This window comes from Hippichthys cyanospilos, chromosome 6, assembly GCF_059441005.1.
Source record: "Hippichthys cyanospilos isolate Australia breed blue-spotted pipefish chromosome 6, RoL_Hcya_1.0, whole genome shotgun sequence".
Classification (NCBI taxonomy): Eukaryota; Metazoa; Chordata; class Actinopteri; order Syngnathiformes; family Syngnathidae; genus Hippichthys; species Hippichthys cyanospilos.
The window spans coordinates 7,915,305-7,941,547 of record NC_142374.1 but is presented as its reverse complement, the minus strand read 5'-3'; the positions used below and the strand labels follow the sequence as shown (position 1 = coordinate 7,941,547).

At 38.6% G+C, this 26,243-nt stretch overlaps 1 protein-coding gene across 3 annotated transcripts in view; it reads right to left on the bottom strand.

Annotated features, from left to right (window-relative positions):
• Positions 1-26,243, bottom strand: part of brsk2a (BR serine/threonine kinase 2a) — a 182,387-nt gene that overhangs the window by 23,978 nt on the left and 132,166 nt on the right. For all 3 annotated transcript variants that reach the window (XM_088417585.1, XM_088417586.1, XM_088417587.1), the window contains exons 5-12: positions 21,949-22,065; positions 18,286-18,319; positions 14,579-14,647; positions 13,054-13,200; positions 4,365-4,396; positions 2,148-2,312; positions 1,207-1,304; positions 310-460 (exon numbers count right to left, since the gene is read on the bottom strand). In XM_088417585.1, coding sequence (XP_088273711.1) covers positions 310-460; positions 1,207-1,304; positions 2,148-2,312; positions 4,365-4,396; positions 13,054-13,200; positions 14,579-14,647; positions 18,286-18,319; positions 21,949-22,065 — 813 coding nt within the window. The remainder of the gene's footprint in view (positions 1-309; positions 461-1,206; positions 1,305-2,147; positions 2,313-4,364; positions 4,397-13,053; positions 13,201-14,578; positions 14,648-18,285; positions 18,320-21,948; positions 22,066-26,243) is intronic.

The following is a 26,243-nucleotide window of genomic DNA, read 5'->3' as shown; positions in this document are numbered from 1 at the left end:
TCTAAAATGATGCACGTGCTTTGTGATTGGCTGCTGACCGGGTCCAAAGTCATTGAGAGAGGCAACAGCTCACCTGTGCTCCTAATGATAAGTGCTACAGAGAGTGGATAGATGTATTGGACTTCAATGTTGTCACTTTGAAATGTAACACAAACACACACTCAATATCTGATAGAGGCATGAAATTGGAACTGAGCACTTGGACCTGAAGTGCAAACCCAGCCCATGGATTTGCTTTTGTATGATCCACTCTATCCACTTTGAAGTCCTGTCACATAACATAGAAGACAAATAAGATGTAATGCATACCGTTGGCCATGCTGTGTCATGTCGATGGCCCTTCTGGCCGGCACCGGTGAACCGCCGTCTGTCACGCTGAGGACCTCCATGGATTTCCTCTCTGGTCTCCGCTTGCCGTGCCGGTTCAACATGGGAGAGTCGACTCGTTTCTTTGGAGGATCTGTGTGACAAACAGCAGGACCCAGCAGTAAGGATCATAGATCAAGTGACGGCAATGTGGGCTTGAGCGCATTCCTGAACGCCGGAGTGATATTTAGTGCTAATTGCATTAACCCTCACTAATGGTGATAAGTCTTGCTTTCCTCCAAGACTTTAAACTAATGACACTATTGTTTATATGGTATTCAATACGGAGGGCCTGTATAAATCAAAATGTCACAATTTAGAAACTCATGGATTCCTTTGCCTGTTTTTCCTCTCTCAGGCTCACATTTTCTATATGTGCAATAGTGTATGCAAATGGTATATTAAATGTTTCTATTGTGTGTATGTGAGTGGACCAGGGATGTCTTTTTGACTACAGCCCCCGAAAATAACAGTGGTATGTATTGAAGCAGGAAATGTGACGTGCGTTAGTTCCTTCTTCTTGATAAGATCTATGCCAGTAAGTTTTCCAAAGAGAAGAAAAAACCTGCCCTATTTACAAGTTTTTCCCCTGCAACAATGTCTATACTGTGTGCCTCTTGGCAAAAAAAAAAAAAAAAAAAAAAAGAAATATGAGCAAATAATGACAAGGTGGAAAGTAATCAATAGTCAAGGAGTAGTGTTTTAGAAATAAATTATTATTTACTGAAGGTTCTCTGATATAAAATATCATTACTGTTATTGTTTATATTTCTATTATTATTATGCCACTGTTGAGTGGAATTGTTTATCGCCGCCATCTCTTTTGTGTTGGAGTCTCACCAATCTCATTACGAGGGGGAAGGTTCTGGTCTTCTTGACTGGGGTACCTCTCTTTACGGTCCAATAACAGGAAGTAGATCATCTTTTCTTGGTTGTCGCTGCAGAGAGAGTACAAAAAAAAGGCTCCTGTAAAAATAATCTTGGGCTAAATTAATCTCTGCTCCCAAAATGTGTTGATCATTAAAAGTTCATCATATGATGTTGCGCACATACAGGAAAAATGTCTATTTCAGTGAACTGGTATGTCAAATATCTTTTTTGCCTCTGGGCCTCTTTTTTTTTATATATATAATGTAAACCAGCAAGAGTTTGGCCTTCTATAATAAAAGCAGACTGCAGAGCAGCAGGAGGCAAAAAAAGAAGAGGACCTGCAGTTTCAGCTCAAATGAAACGGGCAAGGAATGCAGACAGCACAGTTTCCCCCCGCCCTGCACTATTACTGTGTTGGCAGTAATTGATAGTAATTGTTCATTTGGTATTAATGGTGTCCTTGGCATTTTTTTTTTTTTTTTAAGTTTTAGGATTTTGAAGACCACCATTTTGCTTAATGAATCACAGGAGAAATAACCTAAAGAATACCACTTTATTTTGTTTCAAATAGTTTTACTAATTTAAAATCATATGAATTTGTAGTGACTTTTTTATTATCAAAACCAACAAAACAAAGTTTACCTGACATCAAGGTATATACAAGCATGAAAAGCAGAACATGAATTATGTAACATTAATAATTTTCTAATTTTCTGAGTGGGAAGGGAAGAAAACACTCTGATAAGCGGAAAGTGATCATTGGATTCTGAGCGAAAAACTACCTAAAGTTGATCATTTTCATCATCATTCTTTAAAATCCTATTTCATCTCTCCCTTTCTTCTTTTGTCTTTGTCAAGTCCTCTCTTCCCTGTTCCCCTACCGCTGTGTCAGGGTTTAAAAGTGCACTCACTCATCCGAGAGGATGTCTTTCAGTAGTTTGTTCTTGTCTCTGAAGCAGCCAAGAGAGTGCATGCTGTCCAGAACGTCGGGGTCGATGTCGTCTGCTGACGGGAGGCTGCGTATGGTCACCTTCCGCGGCACGGGCTGCTCGGGCTCGGGCTCGTTCTTACCCCCTCTGAGAAGGCGCAAGAAGAGGAGTTAGAGCACCTCTACAACTTATTACAATATTGTACATACACACAACCTCTTTGACATTGACAAAACTCATTGTTATTCTGATATTTTTTGTGATAATGTCAGATAAAGACCCTCATTAGATTATACTACACTATGGGGTAAGCAAACTTCACCATTCGCTTGCCTTTGACACTTTTATGACCTCACTTGAATTTTGCATTTTCCACAGGTTGCATCAACCAGTGAATATTTTTCTCCTTTGGTGAACATTATGTAGAGCTGACCTTTCAGTTTGCAAACTTTCGTACATTTTTCATCCTGGGTACAAAATCATCTCTATTTGATATTTTCAAATAATTCAAATAATCAATCATTTCCTCTATTTATCCAGGTAAGGCAATTGAGAACAGTGTCTTGTTTACAATGCTGACCCGAAGGCAATTTAGAGCTCAGTGTCACAAGTATACAGTACAGGCCAAACGTTTGGACACATCTGATTGACTATCTTGAAGTATCTTGATATAATATAGATTTTTACACTTGTCCAACAGGTCTGTTGGCTATGTATTGATCTGACTTCTGCACAACAAGTGATGTCCCCAACCCCGCTAATAAAGCAAGACATTCCACAAATCAACTTTGATATGTTAAATGAGAGGGCGGCACGGTGGAAGACTGGTTAGCACATCGGCCTCACAGTTCAGAGGTCCCGGGTTCCACCCTGGCTAAGACATTCTTGTAAGGAGTTTGCATGTTCTCCCTGTGCCTGTATGGGTTTTCTCCGGGCAGGATGGCTAACTCCCACATTCCAAAAACATGCATGGTAGGTATACTGGCCTCATTTGTAAGAGTGAGTGTGTATGGTTGTTTGTCTTGGTGTGCCCTGTGATTGGCTGGCAACCAATTCATGGTGTCCTCCGCCTATTGCCCGAAGATGGCTGGGATAGGCACCAGCAAGCCAGTGACCCTAGCAAATATAAATGGCTAAATAAAATGGATGGATGGTGCACCCATGAAGTGAAAATCCTTAGCTCTTGAAGCTCATGAGAAGAATGCTAAGATCAGACTAAAGAGGCGCTATTTTAAAGAAATTAGAATATAAAACATGTTTTTGGTTATTTCCACTTTTTTGTCCCACCTGTGTTCATTCATAACTTTGATGCATTCATAGAAGAAGACCATGGGAAAAAAAAGAAAATGCAATGAATGAAAAGGTGTGTTGAAACTACTGGCCTGTATTGTATGAACAGTAAACAAATCATAACTCTCTGCAACACCCAATAATGCCACCCAAACTGTGAATGCTATGAATGAAAAATGTAAATATTTGACTGTATTGCAATTTAAAAATCATAATTGCACTTTTTTTTTTTTTTAATTAAAAAAGGCATCTATATCAACAGTAGTTTAAATGAGAGCTCCATTCAGCACCACATGCAGCTTACAGTATTGTCAGACACAGGTTGTCCTATGTTGTGCAAAGATTTATGTGCTCACCACTGACGATTTGCATTTGGTGTTTATCTTCTTTTTCTTTCAGTTGTTTCACTGAAGAGTCACTGTGCGATTGCATGAACTTTCTCTGACAGAGATAATAACTCACAACCTATCTATCCATCCGTCTTCTACGCCGCTCAACCCAATGACCATTTTTCATCTTTGCTTGCCCTTCCACAGCATGGCAATTTGATTAAAAACTTGAGGAGTGTTTCTTTCATCAAACAAAATAGATGGTAGCTTACGCTGTTACAACACTGTGATTTTGGTAAGAAAAACCCACTCCAGGTGTTATGAAAATTAAAGTGAGCCAACACCTGTCCCCTACTCCCTCCAACCAACCAGCTGCTTCCCCTCCCCGGTGCCAGCATTTGCTCTGTATCCTCTTTCAAGCACCACCAATTTACCTCCACAGCCCCAAGAGGGGAGTCATGGCCTGCTCCAATGAAGTCTGCTGTACATGCCTTGTGTCTCATTTATCACGTAAAGGCTACTCTCAGGAAAACAGCCCCGACACCAGCAAAGAAGGGAGTAAACAGAAGGGGATACTTACATGTACCATGTGTGCTTCTGGATCTGTTCTAGCTGGAAAACAGAAAAGGAGGGAGACAGCAGATGAGAACTCAATGCTCAATAGTTTTCTTTTAAAGTAACATTTAAATCGCATTCCTTTTTTTTCCCCACATCTAAACAAAATCAAGTGGCAGACTGCTGGGTAAATATGAAGGAAAATCGAATTGAGGTGAATGCTGTATGGCCTCAATAAGCTCAGTGTACTAATAGAAATGTGATTGGGGAACATAAAAGATGATTGAAATGCACAAGGACAAAATGAGGCTCTCAAATATTAATAGCGCCAATGGAAGAATGAAAAATAAAGGAAACAAGGGAGGGGATGTGGTGGTATGTTGAAGAGAGACAGACAAAGAGAGAGAGAGAGAGAGAGAGAGAGAGAGAGAGAGAGAGAGAGAGCGATGATAACTCTGAGCTATAAACAGAATATTATCTCCTTCACACACACTGCTGACCCGAACAAGCCCTGCAGGTCTAAAGGGAATCTCTAGTTTTCATTCTCTTTGCAGATCACACACATTCTTCCTCATCACAATTTTAATGTGCTTCCATGCAGCAATATCAACAGGGTCTTTTATTCAGGCCGACCTCCAGAACCAGAGAGAAAATGTCAGTTAAAGGGTGACAAAGGCAGATGTCTTCCCAAATGATTGTGCTGTGCTTCAACTGTCCGCAGGATCAATGTATCTGCTGGGACTTTCATTTGTTTGTGTCGCTGCTGCAGAGGAACCACGGGGGCCACATAGAGTATAGCGGCTCTAATGATTGCCATTCATTCACAGGCATTCTCTCGGTTGTGCCCCTCCATCACCGTCCTTATGATTTTACGATCCCAGAGGAGCAACCTCTGCTTTGCCTCCATGTAATATCGGTCCCATGGCAGAGCTGAGAGGTAGGTGACTCAAGTCGGCTTCCGCAGAGGCCACCGCTTTGGTCAACATATCGACAGACGCTGTGACAGTCGGATACGAGCGAGAATGTGACCTCCTTTCTCCCACTTTTATTGAAGGGCTTCAGGCTAAGAAGCAATATCACATTCAGGCAGAACGAGAACGGTTTGAAGTGCAATATTTCATCCTTCTGTCAGCGGACGTGACAGCACCAATTGCAGACAATTTTAATGGAGGAATGCTATTGTGCTACTTCTTGGCCTTGAAACGTGTGCTTCATTGTATGTTTATTTGGTTCAGTTAGAATCATTCTGAGCTATATTGTTAAAAGTGTGTGCAGGCCTGCTATTACAGTACCTAAACCAATCTTCAATCATTCTATTTTCAAAGTCACCACATTTTCCATTGAAAGAAAACAATTTCACACTGTGAACACTATCAATGGGAAGCTATTAGTGCCAGAAAAGAAAATATCCATTCATTTTTCTTACCACTCATCTCGTTTGTCGTCAAAAATCTATCCCGGCAACGCTGAAATGATTAGCAACCAATCAGTGGTTGATCATTGAAGACTAAGCTATTTCAACCAGGCAAGCTATCAAAAAGACACCCACATTATGATTATTACGCCAAGCGAGAGAAAGAAAAAGTGCAGGTACTCATAAAAACGACTGCATGTCCGGCCATGTAAGCGGTATGCTGTATCAGCGTCCTTCATGTCCTCAATGGCAAATGTGAGTATTTGTGTCAAGCCAATCCACAAAGAAAACACTGCAGTCGTGACAGCACCTTTAATTGCACTTCATTTGCACCCGAGGTTTGACGCATATTAACGACCTATTCATAAAGGATAGTGTGCTAATGATATACCAGTGCAAACACGCCCAGAAATTTTGACTGGTGGAGTTCAGTCAACCTGTTTTCACCCTGAATACTACACAAGGTAAAGTAAAATACTTGTCTTGCACCAAGAATACTTTTGTTCACCTGTTTAAAATGTCCTCACTCAACATAATATACTTTTTGCTCTGCCACTTAGTTTGTTTTGTTTTCATTTAGTTTCCTTTAGTGAATCTGGGACTTAGTGCGCACCCTCGGTTACACTAGTGAAATTGTAAGGGAAGGGTGTGTGTGTTAGTAGTCCTGTTTGGAGATTCGACTTGGGTGGCGATGAGGGAATGAGAGTGAAAATGTGTTGCCCAGTCATTATTAACTGACCAGCAGCTAAATGTCATCAATGACCGATGAGACCTCCTTAAGAGTTGGCAGAAAATTTAGCGGAAACAACATCACTAGCTTCGATGCCATTCGCTACTTCATGAGACGTCTGAATTTTTAGAATATTATTGCAAAAATAAGCAACTAATGAAATAAAAATAAAATTAAGCCTCTGGGAACCTTTGGGATGTTTTGCAAACTCCTGGAGTAGCAGGCACATTTTTGGATCCAAATCAATTAAAAGTGACGTGAACCAACCATTCAGTTTTTTGCTATGCTACTATGGGATTTAATAAACACCATATTAAAATAAATAATTTAATAATGATAATAATAATAACAATATGTGGCAGTGCAAATAAAATTTGCGGTGTAAAGAGGTACTTCTTAAAGAGTCTTTGTGTTCGACTGAAGCGTATGTTTCTGACAAACAGATGACACAACTGACAATATCTCATTAAATTCCAATAGGAAATTAATGTTGTTCATTTCTGATGCATTCGTGGGAGCTTAGGGTAGTAATACAAAAACTAAAATATTGTAAAATGTAATCAAGGTACATAAGAAATTAAAATACCTATTAGGATGTTAAAAACATCTGACATTTTAAGTTGGGATGTTTTTGATTGCAAAGATATTGAGAAAAAAATAACTTCCAAATGTTTAATTCAGATTTGTTTATAATGTTATAGTAGTTCTAATGCTCAAAGATAAATGCTGACTGCTTAACATTTTGTTCGCCCTATCACTGCATGTACAAACCTGCATAAAACCTTTCGAATCTAACACATTCAGCCATGGAGAATAAGGAAACATGTCACACTAATCAAGACCTTAACGATCGAAGGATGTTTTGCTCTATGTTTAGTTAAATAGTAATGAAGTTAAAAAAATGTTCATATGAGTGCATACGCTCTTTCTTAAACAGATATGTATTTTTGGAGGCTAAGTGAGACACATTAGGGTTGACAAGAGATGCGGGGAACCTCTGCTGAAACATCAAAACAAATATCTTTGATGATCCCTATGTTAGACAGAAAGGCAAAGAGAAGTTAATGGGTTTTTAAAAGGACACGCAAAGCAAGCATATAATAAGTGGTTTGAGGGCAGCGATCACATTTAAGAAGAAAAAAAACAGAAAGACCATCGAGGAGTGTGATCATATAAGTGGTTTGAAAGCAGCGATCACATTTAAGAATTGAAACAAAAAAACAGAAAGACCATTGATGAGTGTGTGGTTATTCTATTCAGTGCTTCCAGTCTATCCACTGAACTGCCTAGCCCCATAAGAAATATGCATATGATAAACTGCTCATTGATATAATGAACTAGCCTAGCCCGTTGATTAGCGAGGGATTAGCCTGATGCCCGAGTGTAAAAAGTGAAGATGAGAAGAGCACCACCTCTTAGGGATGTATTCTACAAAGCCTCATTCCAGCGTTTGTTTAGTGTGAGGATCACTACACTTTGTTGAGCTTTCTCAATGATATTGTATTACCATTTTGCCATAAAAAATAGCAAGGTATCTGTGGTTGAGGGTGGGAGAGATGTTGAGGGGTGGGGGGCTGATGCATGAGGCAGATGATAACTGTCTGCTTATGTGTGTGGACGTTTTTATTCATGGTTTTCTCTCTTTATTCGCAAAGTGAAAGTCCTGACTGAAAAATTAACATTGTATCCTTGACAGCATCTTAAATATACACTGTTTGATTCTCTTTTGTTTTATGTGTCAGTTTTATACTGGGTGTGACAAACATCTTGAAGTAAGGATTATTGGCCTGACACGAAGAACTGAGAGTGAGACCAGGCACCGAGAAATACTTGAAAATGTGTGTTTTAGCATACTTAAGTGTGCATTAATAAATAAGCCTAAATGTAACAGAAAACGATTGTTCCCAAAAAAGCGAAAGTACACGTTTAATACAAAAATGTATTGACTATTATAATTCTGGGGGAGGCAGAGCAAGGGTATCCCCGCCTATTTGCTGATTGATATTTTTAATTACACTGGTTTCGGCATTAGTGTGCCGTGAGGTGAGCATGGTGCACAGCAGTAGTTTTGCTCGCTATGCCCTGCCAGTCTGATTCTACTACAAACGTCAACATCGTCCTTTGAGTTGTCATTCCTAATTCTTCTCTGCGCTGCTTGGGCACTAACAGAAGAGCAAGAACACTTCATCGAGTTGGGCTATTTGACTTTCTGCCAGGTCACAACGCATCCCCGAAGCTGTTTGGACATCTCCTGCACGAGAGAGGTGGGGAGGGAGAGGGGACAGGTAGCATATTCTTGCCTACCGGCTCGGCTTGTGCGCAGCACTTTGTAGAGGACTGGCTAATATAACTGAAATTCTTCAAGGTGTCCTGTCCTTGTCTTGCACCGACAACCAAAAATAAAACTGTGTTAATATAGCATACAAAATAAGTGGCGCTTTTTATGTTTCTGATTTTACCACCACATCATAAACCTTTAAAAGGCATCATTTTTTGTGACTCGTTTATAGGTCATGAAGACAGCATTCATATGATTTCACTGAAACATGACGCTCAATCCAGTGAGCATTTTCTGGGTCCAACAAACCTTTGTGGGACAGTGAATACATATAACAGCTGAGTGTGTGTTTCGATAACGTTACTTTAATTTATACAATTACAATGTTTTTTCCTCCCACTCACTACTTCACAATTGTACACACATGTGCCATTCATGGGAACAGCAATAGAGGGAACAAGAAGGTGAAAAGAAGCTCCTTTGAAGTACCTCTTGTTAGAAACCACAAATGTGACGGAACAAAGAAATACACGAAAAGCATAGGTCTCAAACTCCATTACTCAAGGGCCACAATCCTGCATGTTTTTGATTCTTCCCTCTCAAACACACCTGATTCAAATGATTAAGATCATTTTCAAGATCCTGCAGAGCTTGCTGACGAGGTGATCCTTTGAATCAGGCGTGCTTGAGAAAGAAGAATCGAAAACATGCAGGATTGCAGCCTTCAAGAACTGCAGTTTGAGACCTATGCACTAAAGTATGTTCTGACCATTTTGTTGAAGGTAAGTGACGCTTTTTAAGGTCTCCAGTTTTCTGTACCTACAGCGCAAATTTGAAATTGTAGTCAAAGTGTATGAAAAAAGGTCATTCGTCAGGAAAGTTGTGGAAGTCAACATACTGGCACATGTTTTAGCCTACTTGTACTGAGCAAAATAAATGAAGGTGTGAACCAAAGCTGCTCATCAATGATGGGAGATTAAGGTCATCTTAACACAGAAGCACATACTGTACGTGATTGTCAACATAAAATTCTGACACCGGTAAATGTTTGTATCCAATTGATTCCATTTATCACAAGGGTTCAAGGTGTACCGCTCTAATTCAAGTGTTTTATATCCACACAATGAAATTCTTATGCTGTTCAATTCCCGAGCAGACTATATTCCATAATCGAGCAAATAATAAGGTCGGCAATAAAACAAAAACAATACAAAAAAACAGTAATAGATCAATAAGGGCAGTAATAATGAACCACCAATAAATGAATAGACTTACATTCTAAGCATATTATGGAATAGATTGAGAGAAGAAACTATATACATATGAGAAAGATCATGCAAAATATCATGTAGTGCAAAATATGTATTTAGCAGCTTTCCTGCACTGTGCAGGGTCGTAAAGTCTGTTCATCTCCAAACCACCCGCATATGTCCTCTCTACAGAGATATTGTTTGAGAAAGATGAGCATAGCATTTAAATAACATCCAGTGTAAAGTTTTAAACACGACGGGGAGCAACACAGAGACTCTGCACGCTATCTTGACACAATGGCGCTGACTCACGTGAGCACATGCAAACAAGGTTGCCTGAATAATATTTACCCCTTGCAGTGTTGCAATTTAGTGTAAATAATCTCCATGAACATGAATCAAAAGAGTAGATATTACTCTCGTACCCTAACCCACAACAGCATTTTGTATAGTTATGCTATGCTGACTTTCTGGAGAATATCCAAAGCTAGTTAAAATATCCTTCTCATCATATTAAAATCCTGATTCAGACAGAGTGATGAATTTAGATTGCTTATACCAAAAACATAATGAAGCACCAAAATATCTAGAAATTGCCAGTAGCGCAAACACGGACAACTGGGCAGCAAATATACTGTTAATAAATACACTCCAAGTCCGTAAAATACACGTGGTCAGAGTTGTCTACAAAGTAAATCTGAAAAGTGTCCAAAGAACATTGGGAGGCTGTTCTTTTTCTGCCTGCTGCCTGCTTCAGAAGGAGACTGCTCAGCTGTAGCGAGGACATCACACTTCAAACAGCACATACAGAGAGGTGATTCTGTGTTTGCAATAATATGCTTCATCACAGCACAAAAATCACAGAAATGTGCAGTTGTGCGCAGTTAGGCAGTTGATTATCAAACGGATTCATTATGGTATGAATATATTTTTGAGAGCTGTTACTCAAATGCTTGGTAGAAGATACTGTAACAACATTTTCTGAATTTTAGCAAAAATAATAACTTGTAGTTGGAAGGAAGATATTGGTCTGATCTGCTATGCTATCATCAATGCGGGTCAACTTGAACTTTTATACTGTATATATGTATATAGGTATATACCTCTGAGTGACTCTTTCCCCTCACACCGTCCAATCACCTTTCCAAAGTGACCAGTCGCTGTGCAAAAATGGTCAAGCATTCCAAAGTGAGCAGCGGTGTAGTGTTGGAAGAGTAAATAAAAACAGCAATCCTTGACTGAATTCACATTCACTCTCACTGAATTCTCTTGATCAAGAACTCAAACAGAATGTGGGATGAGCAAATATTTTTGGAAGGAAAGAGGAATCAAAAAGACAAACTGAGTGGAAGACTTGGCAGCACAGGATATCAGCACCTTTGCTGCACAACTCTGATCTGTTGCTCTTCGTCAAATTCTAAAATAGGCTGTTTTCAATCCCTTCCCAGGAATGGCTTTATCACAGGAATGTTTTTTTTCAGATAAGATCCAACAATGTCCAATTTAATGCACAGCTTCAAACGAATAATCAAAAATGATTGTATATTTTAATATTAAATAATAAACCCACTGACATTGTTGCAGATTTCGCCACCAAGATTTCAAGCAAATATTTAAGACTGTACAATGAACCTTCAGGCCTAAGGGTGGCCAGATTTTCTAAATAAAAACTTGGACACGAAAGGTTTGCTGAAATGAAATATGTGACAATCACATCCAGAAAGATTTATGAAAAATAAAAAAAACTGCTTACTGATCTGTTGACCGGTGGTTGTGTTATTGCTTGAGCTAACGCTAAATTGGATACGATTTTAAGAGTTCTCAACTGGTCAATGCGCTCACCATGATTCAACTTGTTTTGCTTGGTGTGCCCCTGCAAGTAAAGTTGACATTCAATTGTTCTGATTTTGGTTTGTCAAATAAATCACGGAATGTTTCCACTTACCCCCTGCAATGTGCTCACGGACTAATCATTGCTGCTTGGCGCATTGTATTAGTGTTTCTTTTTGATATTTGAGATGTCCTACTGTGTGAGTGGTTATTAAATGCATCTCCACTCAAATGTGTGGGTGAATATTTGCTTTGGTGTGCTTCAATTGTAGCTATCAATCATTGAAAGTGAGCACCTGCTTTTTCTTTTGTTTGTTTTTCTTGTTCCCAGTTTCAATTTCCAGTCACCTCATTCAAGCTTCAGTGTCATCTCGGATTGGCTCCAGCTCACCTGAAATCCTAATCAGCACCTAAAATGATGTATATTTTTGTTGCATTCTTATTGGAAAGCGAGGTTCAGGGAGCCACCATAACATTAGTCTTGTTGAGAACCAGTGATGCATATTTTAAGTGGTAGTCTGACTTTCCCAAAAAGTACGTTTGACTTTCTGGTGGATAAAGTGATGCAAGTATCATTTTGTGGTTCATTTAACATTAAAATTAACATCTTACCTAGAATTCAACTTTGACACATTTTACACATCCACAATCAATAAAATTTTATGACGTCTACTAAATCCACTGACAATTCAAAGTGTCTCGATGTGGGGAAAAAAATATTTCTGGAATGGACCTACTTTGCATTTTTAAGCTTGTATAGAGCAGGGACTCAATTGCAAAATTAATTATGTCATCATTAGTATCAACATCAATTTAGGATTGTTTTGGCTTTTTTTTTTTTTTTTTTTTCATTTTTCTAAGCGGTCCGTCAGTGAGTCTGTGAACTCTGCCTGACGATGAGCTGCACAAATATGTGATGAGACCTGAAAGAAATATGGACTTCTAATGAACCCACAATGTTGTGACGGGTAGTTTAGTTAAAAAAAAAAAAAAAAAAACTGTTATAATGATTTTATGTATATTTCTGTTTTTATAACATTGTCATTGGACAAAAGGACCTCACAAAGTGCATCAGTAAGAGAAGAGAATGTCCAGAAGTTTTCCTGCTATGTGCGCTAATATTGTTTATATATAAACATGCTATTGGCTGACGAGTAAACAGTAGCTCAAAGCAGAGATGCTCAAGCAGCACGGTCTCTTCACTTCACTGACCGTTAGTCTTTTGGAGGCATCCACTTCTATCATGCCCCGCAGGAGGTTCTGACAGTCTGGAGGGATGAAGTGGGGCATGTGAAATACTCCTAACTTCACTTTTTCCAGCAGATTCCTCAGGTTGTCATCATCAAATGGCAGCGCTCCCTGGAAATAAAACGGAAAGAAGCTACTCTCACTCGATTTAATGGAAAGAAATCTCTCTTCACTTTCTCTCAACCTCTAAATTCCCAAGTGGGAGCAGACTGTTTTTAGCAATGACACAAAAATAAATAATAATCAGCATCAACATAAAAACAAGGGCATTTGGGATAATTAGCCCAATTCGGTATCTATGTACCTTGTTCATTAAGCATTATCAGAGTCATTCATCAGTCTGGGCTGACATCTCACAGATGTGGCTGTGTTATGAACGGCAAGCACCGCAGGGGAATGAGATTTCAGATTCACTTTTACTTTTATTGTCGCAGAGATGTGGGGGGGGGGGGGGGGGGGGGGTGAAAAGTGAGGGAAATCAATAGAAACATGGCAATATGTGGAGTGACAGAGCAACATAATAAGGCCGTGCTTGTGTAAGCAACAATCTGAGCTGAAAGCGTGCTTCATGGATTCATACAAATTTTTCAATGTGCCAGCCAAAAGGGATAAAAATAAGTCAGCAAGGCATGGGCAGAAACTTGTTTTGTTAAGATAATGTTTGGTTCTATAAGATTCATTCAATGCAAGGGGGTAGGTACACTTATGCAAACATATGCATGCTTAAAGGTGAAAAATGTAAAGGACAAGGATGGCCAGAGTCACTCCATTGGCAATGGTGTTCATTTTGAGCTCTCCTCTTGCAGTTCAACTGTATTAATTATTCAAGCAGAACGAGTGTGCAGGAACCAAAGCACAGCTATTGATGAAACAAATTTGTGGGGCTACATGTTGGTAAAGCACATAAATAATAAAGCTAGACGAAAAGGCATTGTTATGCATCCTGAATTGGATAAATTCAAAATTAGCTTGAGGGTGTCTCAGGAATGTCGCTTTAACTCAAACCAATTTGATCACATTCAAGGCAGACACACAAGATTGAGCCTTTTGACTAATGTTAAGCATGCCCGCGTGTGACCTCGCGTGTCCTCAATGCAGATGTGGGACAATTTTGGGCTAGTTAGTTTTCAAACACAGGTCACATAAAAGTAGTATTTATTCGGAAATGTGCATAGCCGCACAAGCAAATATTTTACAAAACTGTAATCCTAGCCATAGTCACCCCGGTTCAGAAAAATTGCCCCTCTCACTGTGGGTGATTGACTAAGGCAGGCTAGGAAGAGTAGGAACAATTCTGGGATGGATTCAACATTCTTCCACAGTATTGCAAAAAAAAAAAAGTCTCTACAACTGTGTACTCAATTGACATTCACCAAAAAGTCAATTGACAATATACATTCTTCTGGTGGGAGATAAGATTGTGAGTAAAGAGTACTACAACTGTTACACCGTCCAAAATGCTGCACCTAGAATAAGTTGATGCACTCACCACCAATAGGGCAAAAAGAATGACCCCACAGCTCCAGACGTCCGCTTTCCTCCCATCATACTTCTCTCCCTGAGGATGAGAGTGTTAACGTTTGCATTAGTAAAACAAGACAGAGGCTTGGAGAGGAAGCCTTGTAAAAGAGTAGATGATGTACAGCAAAGAGAAGCAAAACAATATAAAAGGGGAGAGATTATTCACATTTATAGCTCTGCCTTTTTACTCCGGCAATTTGTTGCAATAGCTATGCATGATCCACAACTCCTAAAAGTCGAGTTTATTTTGAATGGGCAAGCTCTTGGTGTGTGTACTGCTGAAAGCATGTCTTTGACATCAAAACGCAAACCTCGTATTACTTTTCAGGAAGGAAAAAATAAGATATATTTTTTTGAGACAGTAAGCTAGTTTTACTGCATAGTGGCACCGACAGATTTCTAGCAGGGTTATCATTGCTGAGTAGAAGTGTGAATGTCATGATGCTATTCACTACTGAGGCAGGGCCTTCTTTCTTCCTTTATTCAATGAAAATGTGGTCTTGGGGGAGCAAGACATTTATTGTTTAAAAAGAAAATGTACTGTTTTGTGCAAATACTTACAAATTTGATAATGGATGCTTCTAACAAGTTAAAAAAATGGGACAGGGGCGACTAATGACTAGCACAGATGATGAATCCTCAAAGAATATCTCTTTGGGACATTCCAGACTTGCCAAAACATTATTACAAAACATTATTAACAGCGCTAAGTTCAAAAGTCAGCATCTGTGATGGTACGGGGTTGTTTTAGCGCCCATGGCATGGGCAACTTGCACATCTGTGATGGCATCATCAATGTTGAAAGATATAGAGGTTTTCGAGCAACACATGCTGCCATCCAATCAATGTATTTTCTGGCCACATTTTCAAGCCACATTATGCACGCGTTACAACAGTGGGGCATCTTAGTAAAAGAGTGTGGGTACTGGACAGGCATGCCTGCAGTCCAGACCTGTCTGCCATTTAGAATGTGTAGCAAATTATCAAGCGCAAAATACGACAACAGAGACCCCGGACTTTTGAATAGATCAAATTGTACACCAAACAGAAATGTGAAAATCATTCCACCTACTAAGCTTCGACAGTTGGTGTCCTTAGTTCTCAAACGCATATTGAGTGTTGTCAGGAAAGGCGATATGACATAGTGGTTAACATGCCTCTGTCCCAACTTCATTGGAAGATGTTGTGGGAATCAAGTTCAAAACAATTGAATATTTGCAGAAAAACAATAAACATTAATCAGTTTAAACATGAACTATATTGTCTGTGTTGTATTCAGTTGAATATATGTTGAATATTTTTTTGCGAATCCTTTTTTTCCGTTATTAATATTATACATAATTAATGCGGACTATTGTCTGAACAATTCAGTTAAAATATGGTATTATTATTATTATTATTATTATTATTATTATTATTATTATTATTATTGTTGTTGTTGTTGTTGTTGTTGTTGGGCAAATGGAGTAATAATAAACAACTAGGGACTATAAACTCCCTGTGAATGGAAAATAAACCAAACACAAAGGGACAAGGCTGGACTGAAAGTTGCAGGCACTATGCACTTGGTGCAAACATGACTTATCACAGAAAAAAGAAGCATGATGGTTTGCACATCATGCTTTAGGGCTATTATTCTTATTACTTTGTAATATGAACAGTTTGAAATATCAGCAAGTGTTTTTAGATTTTCACTCAGAAGCAAAAACAAAAAAAATCAACATCTTTTAAAATTATTGGGGGTTAATCAGAGGCACTTAAATCAGTGTTTGATGCATGTTGACTTTCATTTATGATTACTTTAAATGTTATTAGTCACATATGAGCTCAATTTTTTTATTTGTGTGCTTTCAGTGTTTTCAGATTTACCTCTCACTACAGCACTCTGCTATTCAGCCACGCCCACCACTCTGTTCACCTGGGTCCACAAGTGCTTAAAATCAGCAGTGAGCAGTATTTATATCCCTCCTGCTCACTCATTGTTTGCCAGAATGTTCTCCTGCTTCTCCTTGGATTAATCCTGTTTTTTGACTGTGATTGCCATTTACCTCCCTGCCTTCTCATTTTCCTTGGTAATCCTCACAGGCTTCTTGACCTGACTGTATGTGTTTCAACATGGTCTTTCTTAAATTCCATTGCAGTGTGAGTTTCCCCGTTGTGTTATCAGTGGATTGCGAAAGATTGGAAGAGAGACATTAAAAATCATTAATTATCTCTGCTCTGGTCTAATGTGCTACATTTAAGATTTAGTCTTACCTGTGACAGGTTGATTTTGAACACAGCTAATCACAGTTACAAAATGTACACACTTGAGAGGCCACATTTTTCTTATTTATTCACTTTTTTAAATCTATTTATTAACTCGCTCTCTTTAAAGTAAAAAAACAAAAGGTTTTGGGGTTATAACTCTACTTAATGGTGGAAAACCTTTTTTTAATTGTTATCATTATCATGATTTTGTATTCACATAAATCTTTGAATTGGGGGCTATGTACAGGGCTACTTAAAAGTAACTCCACATTTTGAAGTACTTAGAGTATAGTTCATTTCTTAACTATAGTTCACATAAGACATTTGTATAAGAAATGGCATAGCTTGGAGTTTTTTTTTCAGAAGGTGCATATAATGACATTTTAGAAGTTCCTCAGTTAAATACATGAATATCAAATAATGGAATCATGCAGATTGTAAGTTAAATTTCCTATGAATTATTAGATTTTTTAGCAGTTGGAATTCTAACAAGGAAGTGAAATGGCTTGTTCACTGAAACCCCACCTCTCACCATGTGGCTGCTGCTTCATGATGTTATTCTTAAGCCGACCGCCACGATAAAAAAAAGAAAAAAGCTAACGTTGTGATGAGAGTCAGTGGCGGGGTGAATAAAGAAGCCAAAAAAAGGGGTTTTACTGACATTGAAATGAACTGGAGTTGCCAACAAAACAAAAAACATGTCACGTAAGTACACACAGTACAACCTGTCCCTCTTAACAAATGGCTCAACTAGGGAAACCACGAGTCATAACAAGAGTTCCAAGTGGATTATGTACTACAACACTTGATTGTCCAGCTGTGTGCTCTAAAGACACATTTTCACCACCTGAACATTTTCTAAAAAAAAACGTTGTAACTGATAAACGAAAAGTTGTGGTTTATTTAGCTGACTCAGTATAAATTCTCTCCTCCCTAACCCCGGAATGAAAGCTAAAGTAAAAAAATGTGTCCTCAGATAAGGTGGGCGTGTATATCAGATGAGGCGGGACGTGTATTTCCTTTTGCATAAGCGATATGGGGGCCATGTAGAGGCTGTACGAGGGCCTGTTTCTTATTGTTCTTTGTGAGCCATTTTTATCTGTTTGGGTGGGGTTGGTGCTCAAAGTGCAGATTAAGCAAGGATTTCCCCAACACACACCGTCAACCTCTCAAATCGAATCAACTGATTTCAGGAGGAACTCCTGAAGCTTGAAGCTTTTTCATAACTTTACATAATACACCTCCAAAGTGATTCCTTTAACCAACTCAAAGAATAGGTGAAATGTTGCAAATAAAGCAATAAAGTTGCTTAAAACAAGAAGTCACTTTTCAATCACGCAGTAGGCTTCTTCTTAAATTCACTCAGTTCACTTGGTAAGAAGCAAAAAAAATGATAATAGATCCCCAGTGAGGAGTTTGACTCACCCTGATGACCTCGGGACATGCATAGTGTGGAGATCTGTTGGGATGACAGAAACACCAAGAATGAATTGCCAAACTCGTGGAAAGTCAGAAAGAAAAATGAAACTTTAAGACATTTCATTATTTTCCAGCCACCCGAGCCTCTGGAAGCATATAGCGTCGTGACTCGGCTTTATAAAGTCATGACGCACTAAAATGGCCCACGCATAAAACTAGGGAGAAGAACTATTTGCACAGGCAATAAATGTCTTAAATGAACATTGATCAAGATGTGCTTCAGGAAGTTTGGACCATCCTAAGTCCTCCTACACTCTCGAGCAAGGGCATCATCTTGAAGCCTATGGTGAGCAGAGCCGCTAATCTTTACAGCAGCTGGATGCGCTGACAGTAAAGCCAATTGCAAGATTGACACATCAATATAATGTTCTGATTTATAGTGCTACCTTGCAGGGTTTGCTCCATGAATGAGTGGAGAGCCTGCCCAATCACTTGGAATGTTAAAACTTGGTCGAGCAATACACACGTTATATAAATGATCAATAAGACATATGCGCATCTTAATGTGAATAAAAGGACTGTTTTAAAAAAAATCTTTGATGATTGTTTTTACCCTCAAATAGTAAAATACAGTACCGTATGATAAGGAGACTGTTCATCAGAACTGCACACATCTACAGTAAGTCAAAGGAAGCATTTTGTTACAGCTTTTGCATTGGCTCATTAGATTGTACATGAACATTTACCTCGTGAATAACTTATCAGTTTAACAAAAGAGACGAGAAAAAACAAAACAGCTTTACCTAGCTTTCACTTCCTCCAGTCTCATTTAATTGCAATAATGAAAGTAGCGCGTATAAACATGGCTTCGATTAGCTGGCCTGTTTGCGTGTTTACTCATGTATAGCAGAGCTGACGTTCCCACTCCCTCTGGCTGTCAAAATATCGGCCCATTACAACACCGCCATCATCACGTCAATGGGGAAGTTTACATGTGTACGCATACAAATTCAGCCTTCCTGATTGCAAGTGCCTTTGTACATTATGCAAATGAGTGCAGGTAAAACGAGGCTGAGATCATGTGTTGCTGTGTATGCTGTTTGCCACAGAGATATAAGCCATAGTTGGAAACGTCTTGAATAAAATCTCCAATTAGATGTTTTGTTTTGTTTTTTTTTTGGGGGGGGGGGGGTTGTTGTTTTAAGCATTATTAGACATTTTAGAAGGGTTACAAACACCCCCATTTGACATAATTTCACGTTTAAGGTTTTTCGTGCAACTTTTCTCTTACTGCTACAGGTAAAATAGTTGTTTTTATATTTTTATTTTTAATTTTGACACAATTTGGGAGCTCTAAAAGTAAATTGTGATAAATTCTTAATTACGTCAATTATCAATTAAATTATTATTTATTAATTATGTAATGAATACTGTAAACTAATCAGAAGTATTAATTGACTAACATCCACAAGGGAAACTTGATTCCATTGATCGTACACATCATAAGCAGTCTCTGAACCATCCTTAGTCTGGGACCTCACCTAGGACCTCAGCCACTTGACTGAACCTTTCAGGCGTGTAACGCCCCAGATAACTTAGCTCCGAGGAAAATTGGAACACACAAACCCCTCCACCACAGTAAAGTAATGGCTCATTGAAGCCACATTTATGAAAAAAAAATCATTATCAAAGATAATTACTAAATGTAATGGTAATCCATTCATAGAGCACTTAAGTGTTTGCAGTTTTACTTGAACCTAACATTTCCGAAAAAAAAAAAAAAAATATGACCTGACATACAAATGCATGCACATACAAGTACTGTATATAGATTATATTCACATGCCAATGCTTCCTTTTATCCAACATATGTGGAATAATCCATGTGCTTTGAGACTCCCCCAAATCTACACAAGACCCAATATCATACCTATCATCATGTCTAACCAGTGGCAAATGTAATACATTTGTGCCAGGCTGGTGAAAAGCACCAGGAGGCTAGATACTGTAAATGTGTTTAATTAAAACATGTCATGTCTACACTTGGAGATAAAACACACAGGGGAGCATGGGCCATCAACAAAAACGTCTAGAAAACATCCACAGATAGACCCAATTATGGTGCTCAAAGACACGGCATGCGTGCATTCCCACTGGCATCGAACTTTGTATATACAAGGGATTGTGTTTGGTACACTGAAACGTAAATGGGTTAAAAAAAAAGTGAAATTGAGATGAGAGAAACCATGTTCACAATGTCATTATTATTGTGAATTTTTTTTTCGAATATATATATATATATATATATATATATATATATATATATATATATATATATATATATATATATATATATACACTGTATATTTTATACACTAGCATGGTTCCTGTTTGCATTTGTAGAAAATAACTCTTACACACATTTACTTTTCAAACCAATAAATGCCTTCTTATCTCTTATTGAATTTCTTTGGATCATGGCATTTCATTGCAGCTTTTTTTTTTTTTTTAATTATTGTAGATCTTTTGGCTAATTTCCTTTTATTCCAGACAGGTCCTATTCAAGTGGTCTTTTGAGATAATCATGCGTACATGCCAAAGAGCCTGAATGCTTGGTGTCAGGTGGTGTAGCCAATGAGGGAATGTTCTTACTCACCAGGCAAATATAGCTTACATAAACTGCAACCAGAATATTCAGTGGACACTCTAATGCCAATAAAGGATTTGACTGAAATTTTGTGGAAAAATGTGTCTTAAGACCAAATTGCTGTCATCTGCAAAATATTTAACAGCCCCCCCCCTTTGACATTATTGTTTTATTGTTATTATTATTGTGTTTGCTTGTGTGTTTGTATGTTTTTGTGGCGTTCCTGCGATTTGTGTTCCAACAATAAGGAGGTAAGGATAAGTGATATTATTGAAAAATCTATCACAGTATAAGTATTTCGTGTTGTTTGGTATGAAGTGATTTTTTTAAGTATTGAAAATAAATAATCAGAAAAAAAGTCTGAATTAAGGTAGTTCTATTTAGATCAATAATGCTTAACTTTTAGTAAGAGCGAAATAAACACTATTAAAAAGTCAAATACAATGGTCAAAATCAACAATAAATAAACACCTTTTTAAAGGCCGGGTGATTTGGTTGAAAAATGTTTCACAATAGACTATGTGTATTCCATTACACTCAGGATCCAATCTACCTGTGTTTCAGTTATTGACTCCTTTATGTGTCTAACGTGAAAGTAAACTAGTGTAATGGTTTTAAATTTGGATCATCCTGAGCCTGCACTACTCTCACTACACGTTGGGGTTTAATAAAACTTGTGTGCAGTCCTCCCAGTTTGAAAGTGACTTTTCTACTTCATTGCAGTCGTTGGGATTGATGGGCCCGGCATGGTCGTGACTCGCGCATCATAAAACCCACAGCTGATGCGAGGAGACAGTTATGTGTGGCCATGGCCCTGGCCCTGCCTACAGCCATGGCACACTCAGCTAGACAGACCGTCTGTCCATCCTCAAGAACTCAGCTAGCTACAACAGAGGCTCTGACAACATGGCACCAAGCAGACGGCACAATACACGCACACCTCAACACAACTGTGGTTACCTTGTGCCTTTGCGGTTGCAACTCTTATTTTCATCTGGGAGCATATTCTCTGAAGTACTCACCCGCAGCTGGTTTCCAAAAGACTGTCTCCAACCTGAAGAGAGGCCATGCCAAAATCTGCTATCCTGATGTTATTCTTTTCATCTAGCAACAGGTTCTCGGGCTTCAGATCCCTGTGGCTGTAACAGCAAAGATACAAGGTTGTACAAGTTAATGAGACATGAACACAATTCGCGTCTGTTCTACAAACCAAGTATGGTGATGGGACACTTTTGGTCGATCAAACACCTGAGGGTCACGGCCATTCTTGCAACGCAGCACCTTCCCCCTGTAGCGCAAGGACCCCTGCTTGTTGTATCACCTCCTCCTTTCATCTAACTCATGCACAAACCAGAGGCTCCCACCTCTACGATGAAATGCTACATGGTGTGACAGCCCCCTACTGTGCCCTTTTCTTCTACCATTTCCCTTCCCTCTCCTCCATTAATCCCTTACCTCTCATCTTGCAGACAGCCACCAGCAAACTGGCTGAGAAAAAGTGCACTGAGGGGAGCCGCCATAGAGGCGGAGTTCATTAGCTGTCATTCATTACCACTAAACACAGCACGGGGGATACACTATTAGCATTCTCTAAAGAGACTAGTGGAAAAAATACAGTCGATTGTGCTACTTGACATTGCTGTTTTGGGGTGGGCAGCTGGTAAAGGAGTAAAAGTCCTAAAAGAATATGCATATGTTAACATGGCCTCAATAGCAGAGGTGAATGTTGCAAACAACCTTTAACATACAGAAGGTATTTAAAATTAAGGAAAAAAAAAACGAGATACGAGGAAGCCACCAATTAACAAATATGTTATCATATAGTTGGTATGAAGAGGGTTTGATCAGCATAAAGTAATTTTGGCCTTGAGGATGCTACAGAATAACATACTAACTTAAAAGCAAGTCTCGTGTGATGGTATACACCATCTTTCACTTGAGGTTAATGAAAAGTCTGCATGTTCTCCCAGTGCACACGTGGGTCTTCTCCAGGCACTCCAGTCTCCTCCCACATTCCAAAACCATGCACGGTAGATGTTTTGGACGCTCCAAATGGTCCTTAGGTATGAGTGTAAGTGTGAATGGTTGTTTGTCTCTGTGTGCCCTGCGATTGGCCAGCAACCAGTCCAGGGTGTCCCATACCTACTGTCCCAAGACGGTTGGGGTAGGAATGACCAAACCAGCAACCCGAGTGAGGATAAGCGGCTATAGAAAATGGATTGATGCATACACACACGAGCACATACTACAGTTAATGTGAGAGACATTGGAATTCCACTTTCATCGAAGAGTGTTAGTTCTCTTTCCTCCCTGTGGCCAAAGTCCTTCCTCATTCAGTTTATGGAGAGTGCAGTCATAAATCTGTTTCATTGAGCTGAACTGTTGGTGAAACTCAATAAATGTTAATTTGAACATCTAGAGCATGGTTGAAAAGGGCAGAAAAAAACTTTTTTTTAATATTTGCTTGAACTAAGTCAATTGTTTCATCTTCTTTAATTAACTTTGTGAACACGAGTCATTACTTCCCCTTTCTATCTAAATGCTGTATTGTAAAGTCTCATACATGCAAATAGGTCTGTGACTTAGGCTAGCACTAGTTGAGAATTACCAACCCGGACAGCTACAAGAAATGAGACCCAGCCAAACCCAAGTAGACTTCCAGAAAATCTCTCAAAATCAACATATTCAGTTTTTGCAATGAGAGGGAAATTTATAGTAATTTATCAGAATGTTACAAAGTAGTCTTTCACCACTCGAAACTAATGATAGAAGAGGGAAAACATCTGTGCGCATTTGCCTTTGGACATTGCAACATCACAAAAGACATTTAACCTAATATGGCATCAGCTGTTGTACAGCTTGTTTCTTATCCTGAGGGATTAGCTGTCAGGTGGCTTAGCATCAAACTGGCGGCGCTCTATAGCCTCTTTCAAACGGCATTTCGTGTAAATTGGTAAATCACGCAGTTTGCTCGCTTGCCCCTTTCGAATCTGAGTTATTTACGTTGCACAGTACTTATGTGATCACATCAGTCGTTTAAATAAAATAAATAGACAAGGTAAAAATAAGGGCTAGGCATATTGTGGTCTGTGGCCCAAATGCAGCCATCCGCATTCTTTAAATCTGCCCACTGTGCATTTAAATGACCAATAGTCTTGCAACATTTGTTGCATTCATTTGCCCATTTTTCCCTAAAATGCGTGCTCAAAAACAGGGATATGTCAACCCCTGGGAGTTAGGCTAGGTTCACACAGGAGGGCTTAATGCTCAATTCAGATAAAATCAGATTTTTTTTTTTTTTTGTGAGGTTGTTCACAATACAATTAAATGTAACTTGTATGCGGCCTGTGTTTGAACGCTAAACAGCCCAAAACTGTCCTGCATCTGCACTGAGAACATTGTGATGTCACAGTGCGCTTAGCATGTTTATGGAAGTATCTGGCAATGTTGAAATGGTTGTCATAGAGGAGCCAGAATATTTTTGATCTGTGAAAATTAAAGAGTTAATTAAGAAGAGGAAGGGGGGAGATTTTTTTTGTTATGGCATTTTGTGCAGTGTGAACAATATCTCTCTTGCTTGCTCCGAGCGATCAGCTCACTCGATTTGAGCTAACAAGCACAGGAGAGAGAAAGAGACAAACTCTCACTTAATTGAGTTGTCTTTCCCTCGTTGGCTATTGTTTTATATTTTTCCATTATGCCCCTGCCATTTTGAGCACAGAATGATGATCAGATGAAGGCGACCTGGCCATTCAGACAGAAGTCCCATGTCAAAAGTTCGAATACATTTCAGATTTCGTATCACAAAATTTAAAAAAAAAAAAAACAATTATAAACTTCATATACCATCTTTTTGCATAAAGATCTGATGTTATTATCTGCGGCTTATAGTCCATTGCAGCTTATATGATACAAATATATCTTATACATCAGTGTGTGTATGTGTGTGTGTGTATATATATATATATATATATATATATATATATATATATATATATATATATACACACGCGCACACACACACACACACACACATAAATTGCAATCCGAGCCGCACGCATATTCAGTGATACGTTTTTAATCAGAACATTTCAAGATAACACTAAAAGCCATACCTGGCACTATTATGAATGTTGAATTATGAATTATTGGAAATACTAACTACCCTAAGGTTAAAGGTTAGAAGACTTGCAAAATCACATATAGTTCAATACAACGTTTTAACTTTATCCCAACTGTCAGTGTTGGAATAGACCTCAGTGATCAATATCCCAGAGAATATGACTATTGAAATTGTGGGTTAATAGAGAGGTGTTTTACAATGGGTAATATAACTTATTGAACACTGTTGACGTAGATGCAGACCGTCTTGAATGTAAAATCATGCCTGTGCCAAATAGAGTGTGTAGGGAAGGAGGCAATGGCTTTCCGTTTTCCTGTTTCCATGCCACCTACTGATAAATAAATAAAATAAAATGGAATTCATGAAAAATGAGAAGAAAAGTGTGCTATTTGATTTCTATTTAAATGTATCATGAATACATTATTGCCATACCAAATTTGATCCAGATCAGATAGAGATTGCATTTCTGGCTGAATTGATCTGAGACATTCATAGAATGGTGATGATGGACAATGGTTGGTTGTGTATGACTTTAGTGCAACTTGACAACATAGTATGCATGTAAATAACTGTCACATATAGTGTACAAGTCAACTCCATCTCATTTCGGGGTAACAGTCATGCATCCCCATCAACACGTACTCAATTTGTATTTAACTCACACATATCAGGTTGTTAACTGATTCACTCGTGGCATTACTAAACAAAATGGATGACAAAGCTTTGATAATGCTGTGGACTGGGTAGTCTGCCATTGAGTTCCCTTCTTTTTCTCCAAATGGTTTGGGGGCACAGAATTATAAAAATGCATAACATGGCCCAGGAAAAGGCTGCATGAGCAACAGGTGACAGTGTGGGAGGACATAGGGACTGGGGAGCGCGAGGTGTTGATTCATTTGACCTCGGACTGATTGACATAGCCTCCTCACAGCAGTGCAACGGGAAGAAGAAAAAAAAATCAATACAATATAGCCTTCCTCCTCGTATAGGAACACAATCATTGTGTTCTGGGGTTGTCACAGGAAGTTGATGCAGAGTAACTGTGAGACCATTTCGACAACCAGGATCTTTATATATACAGTATATATACAGTATGTGCGTGCGTGTGTGTGTGTGTGTGTATGTATATATATATATATATATATATATATATATATATATATATATATATATATATATATATATATATATATA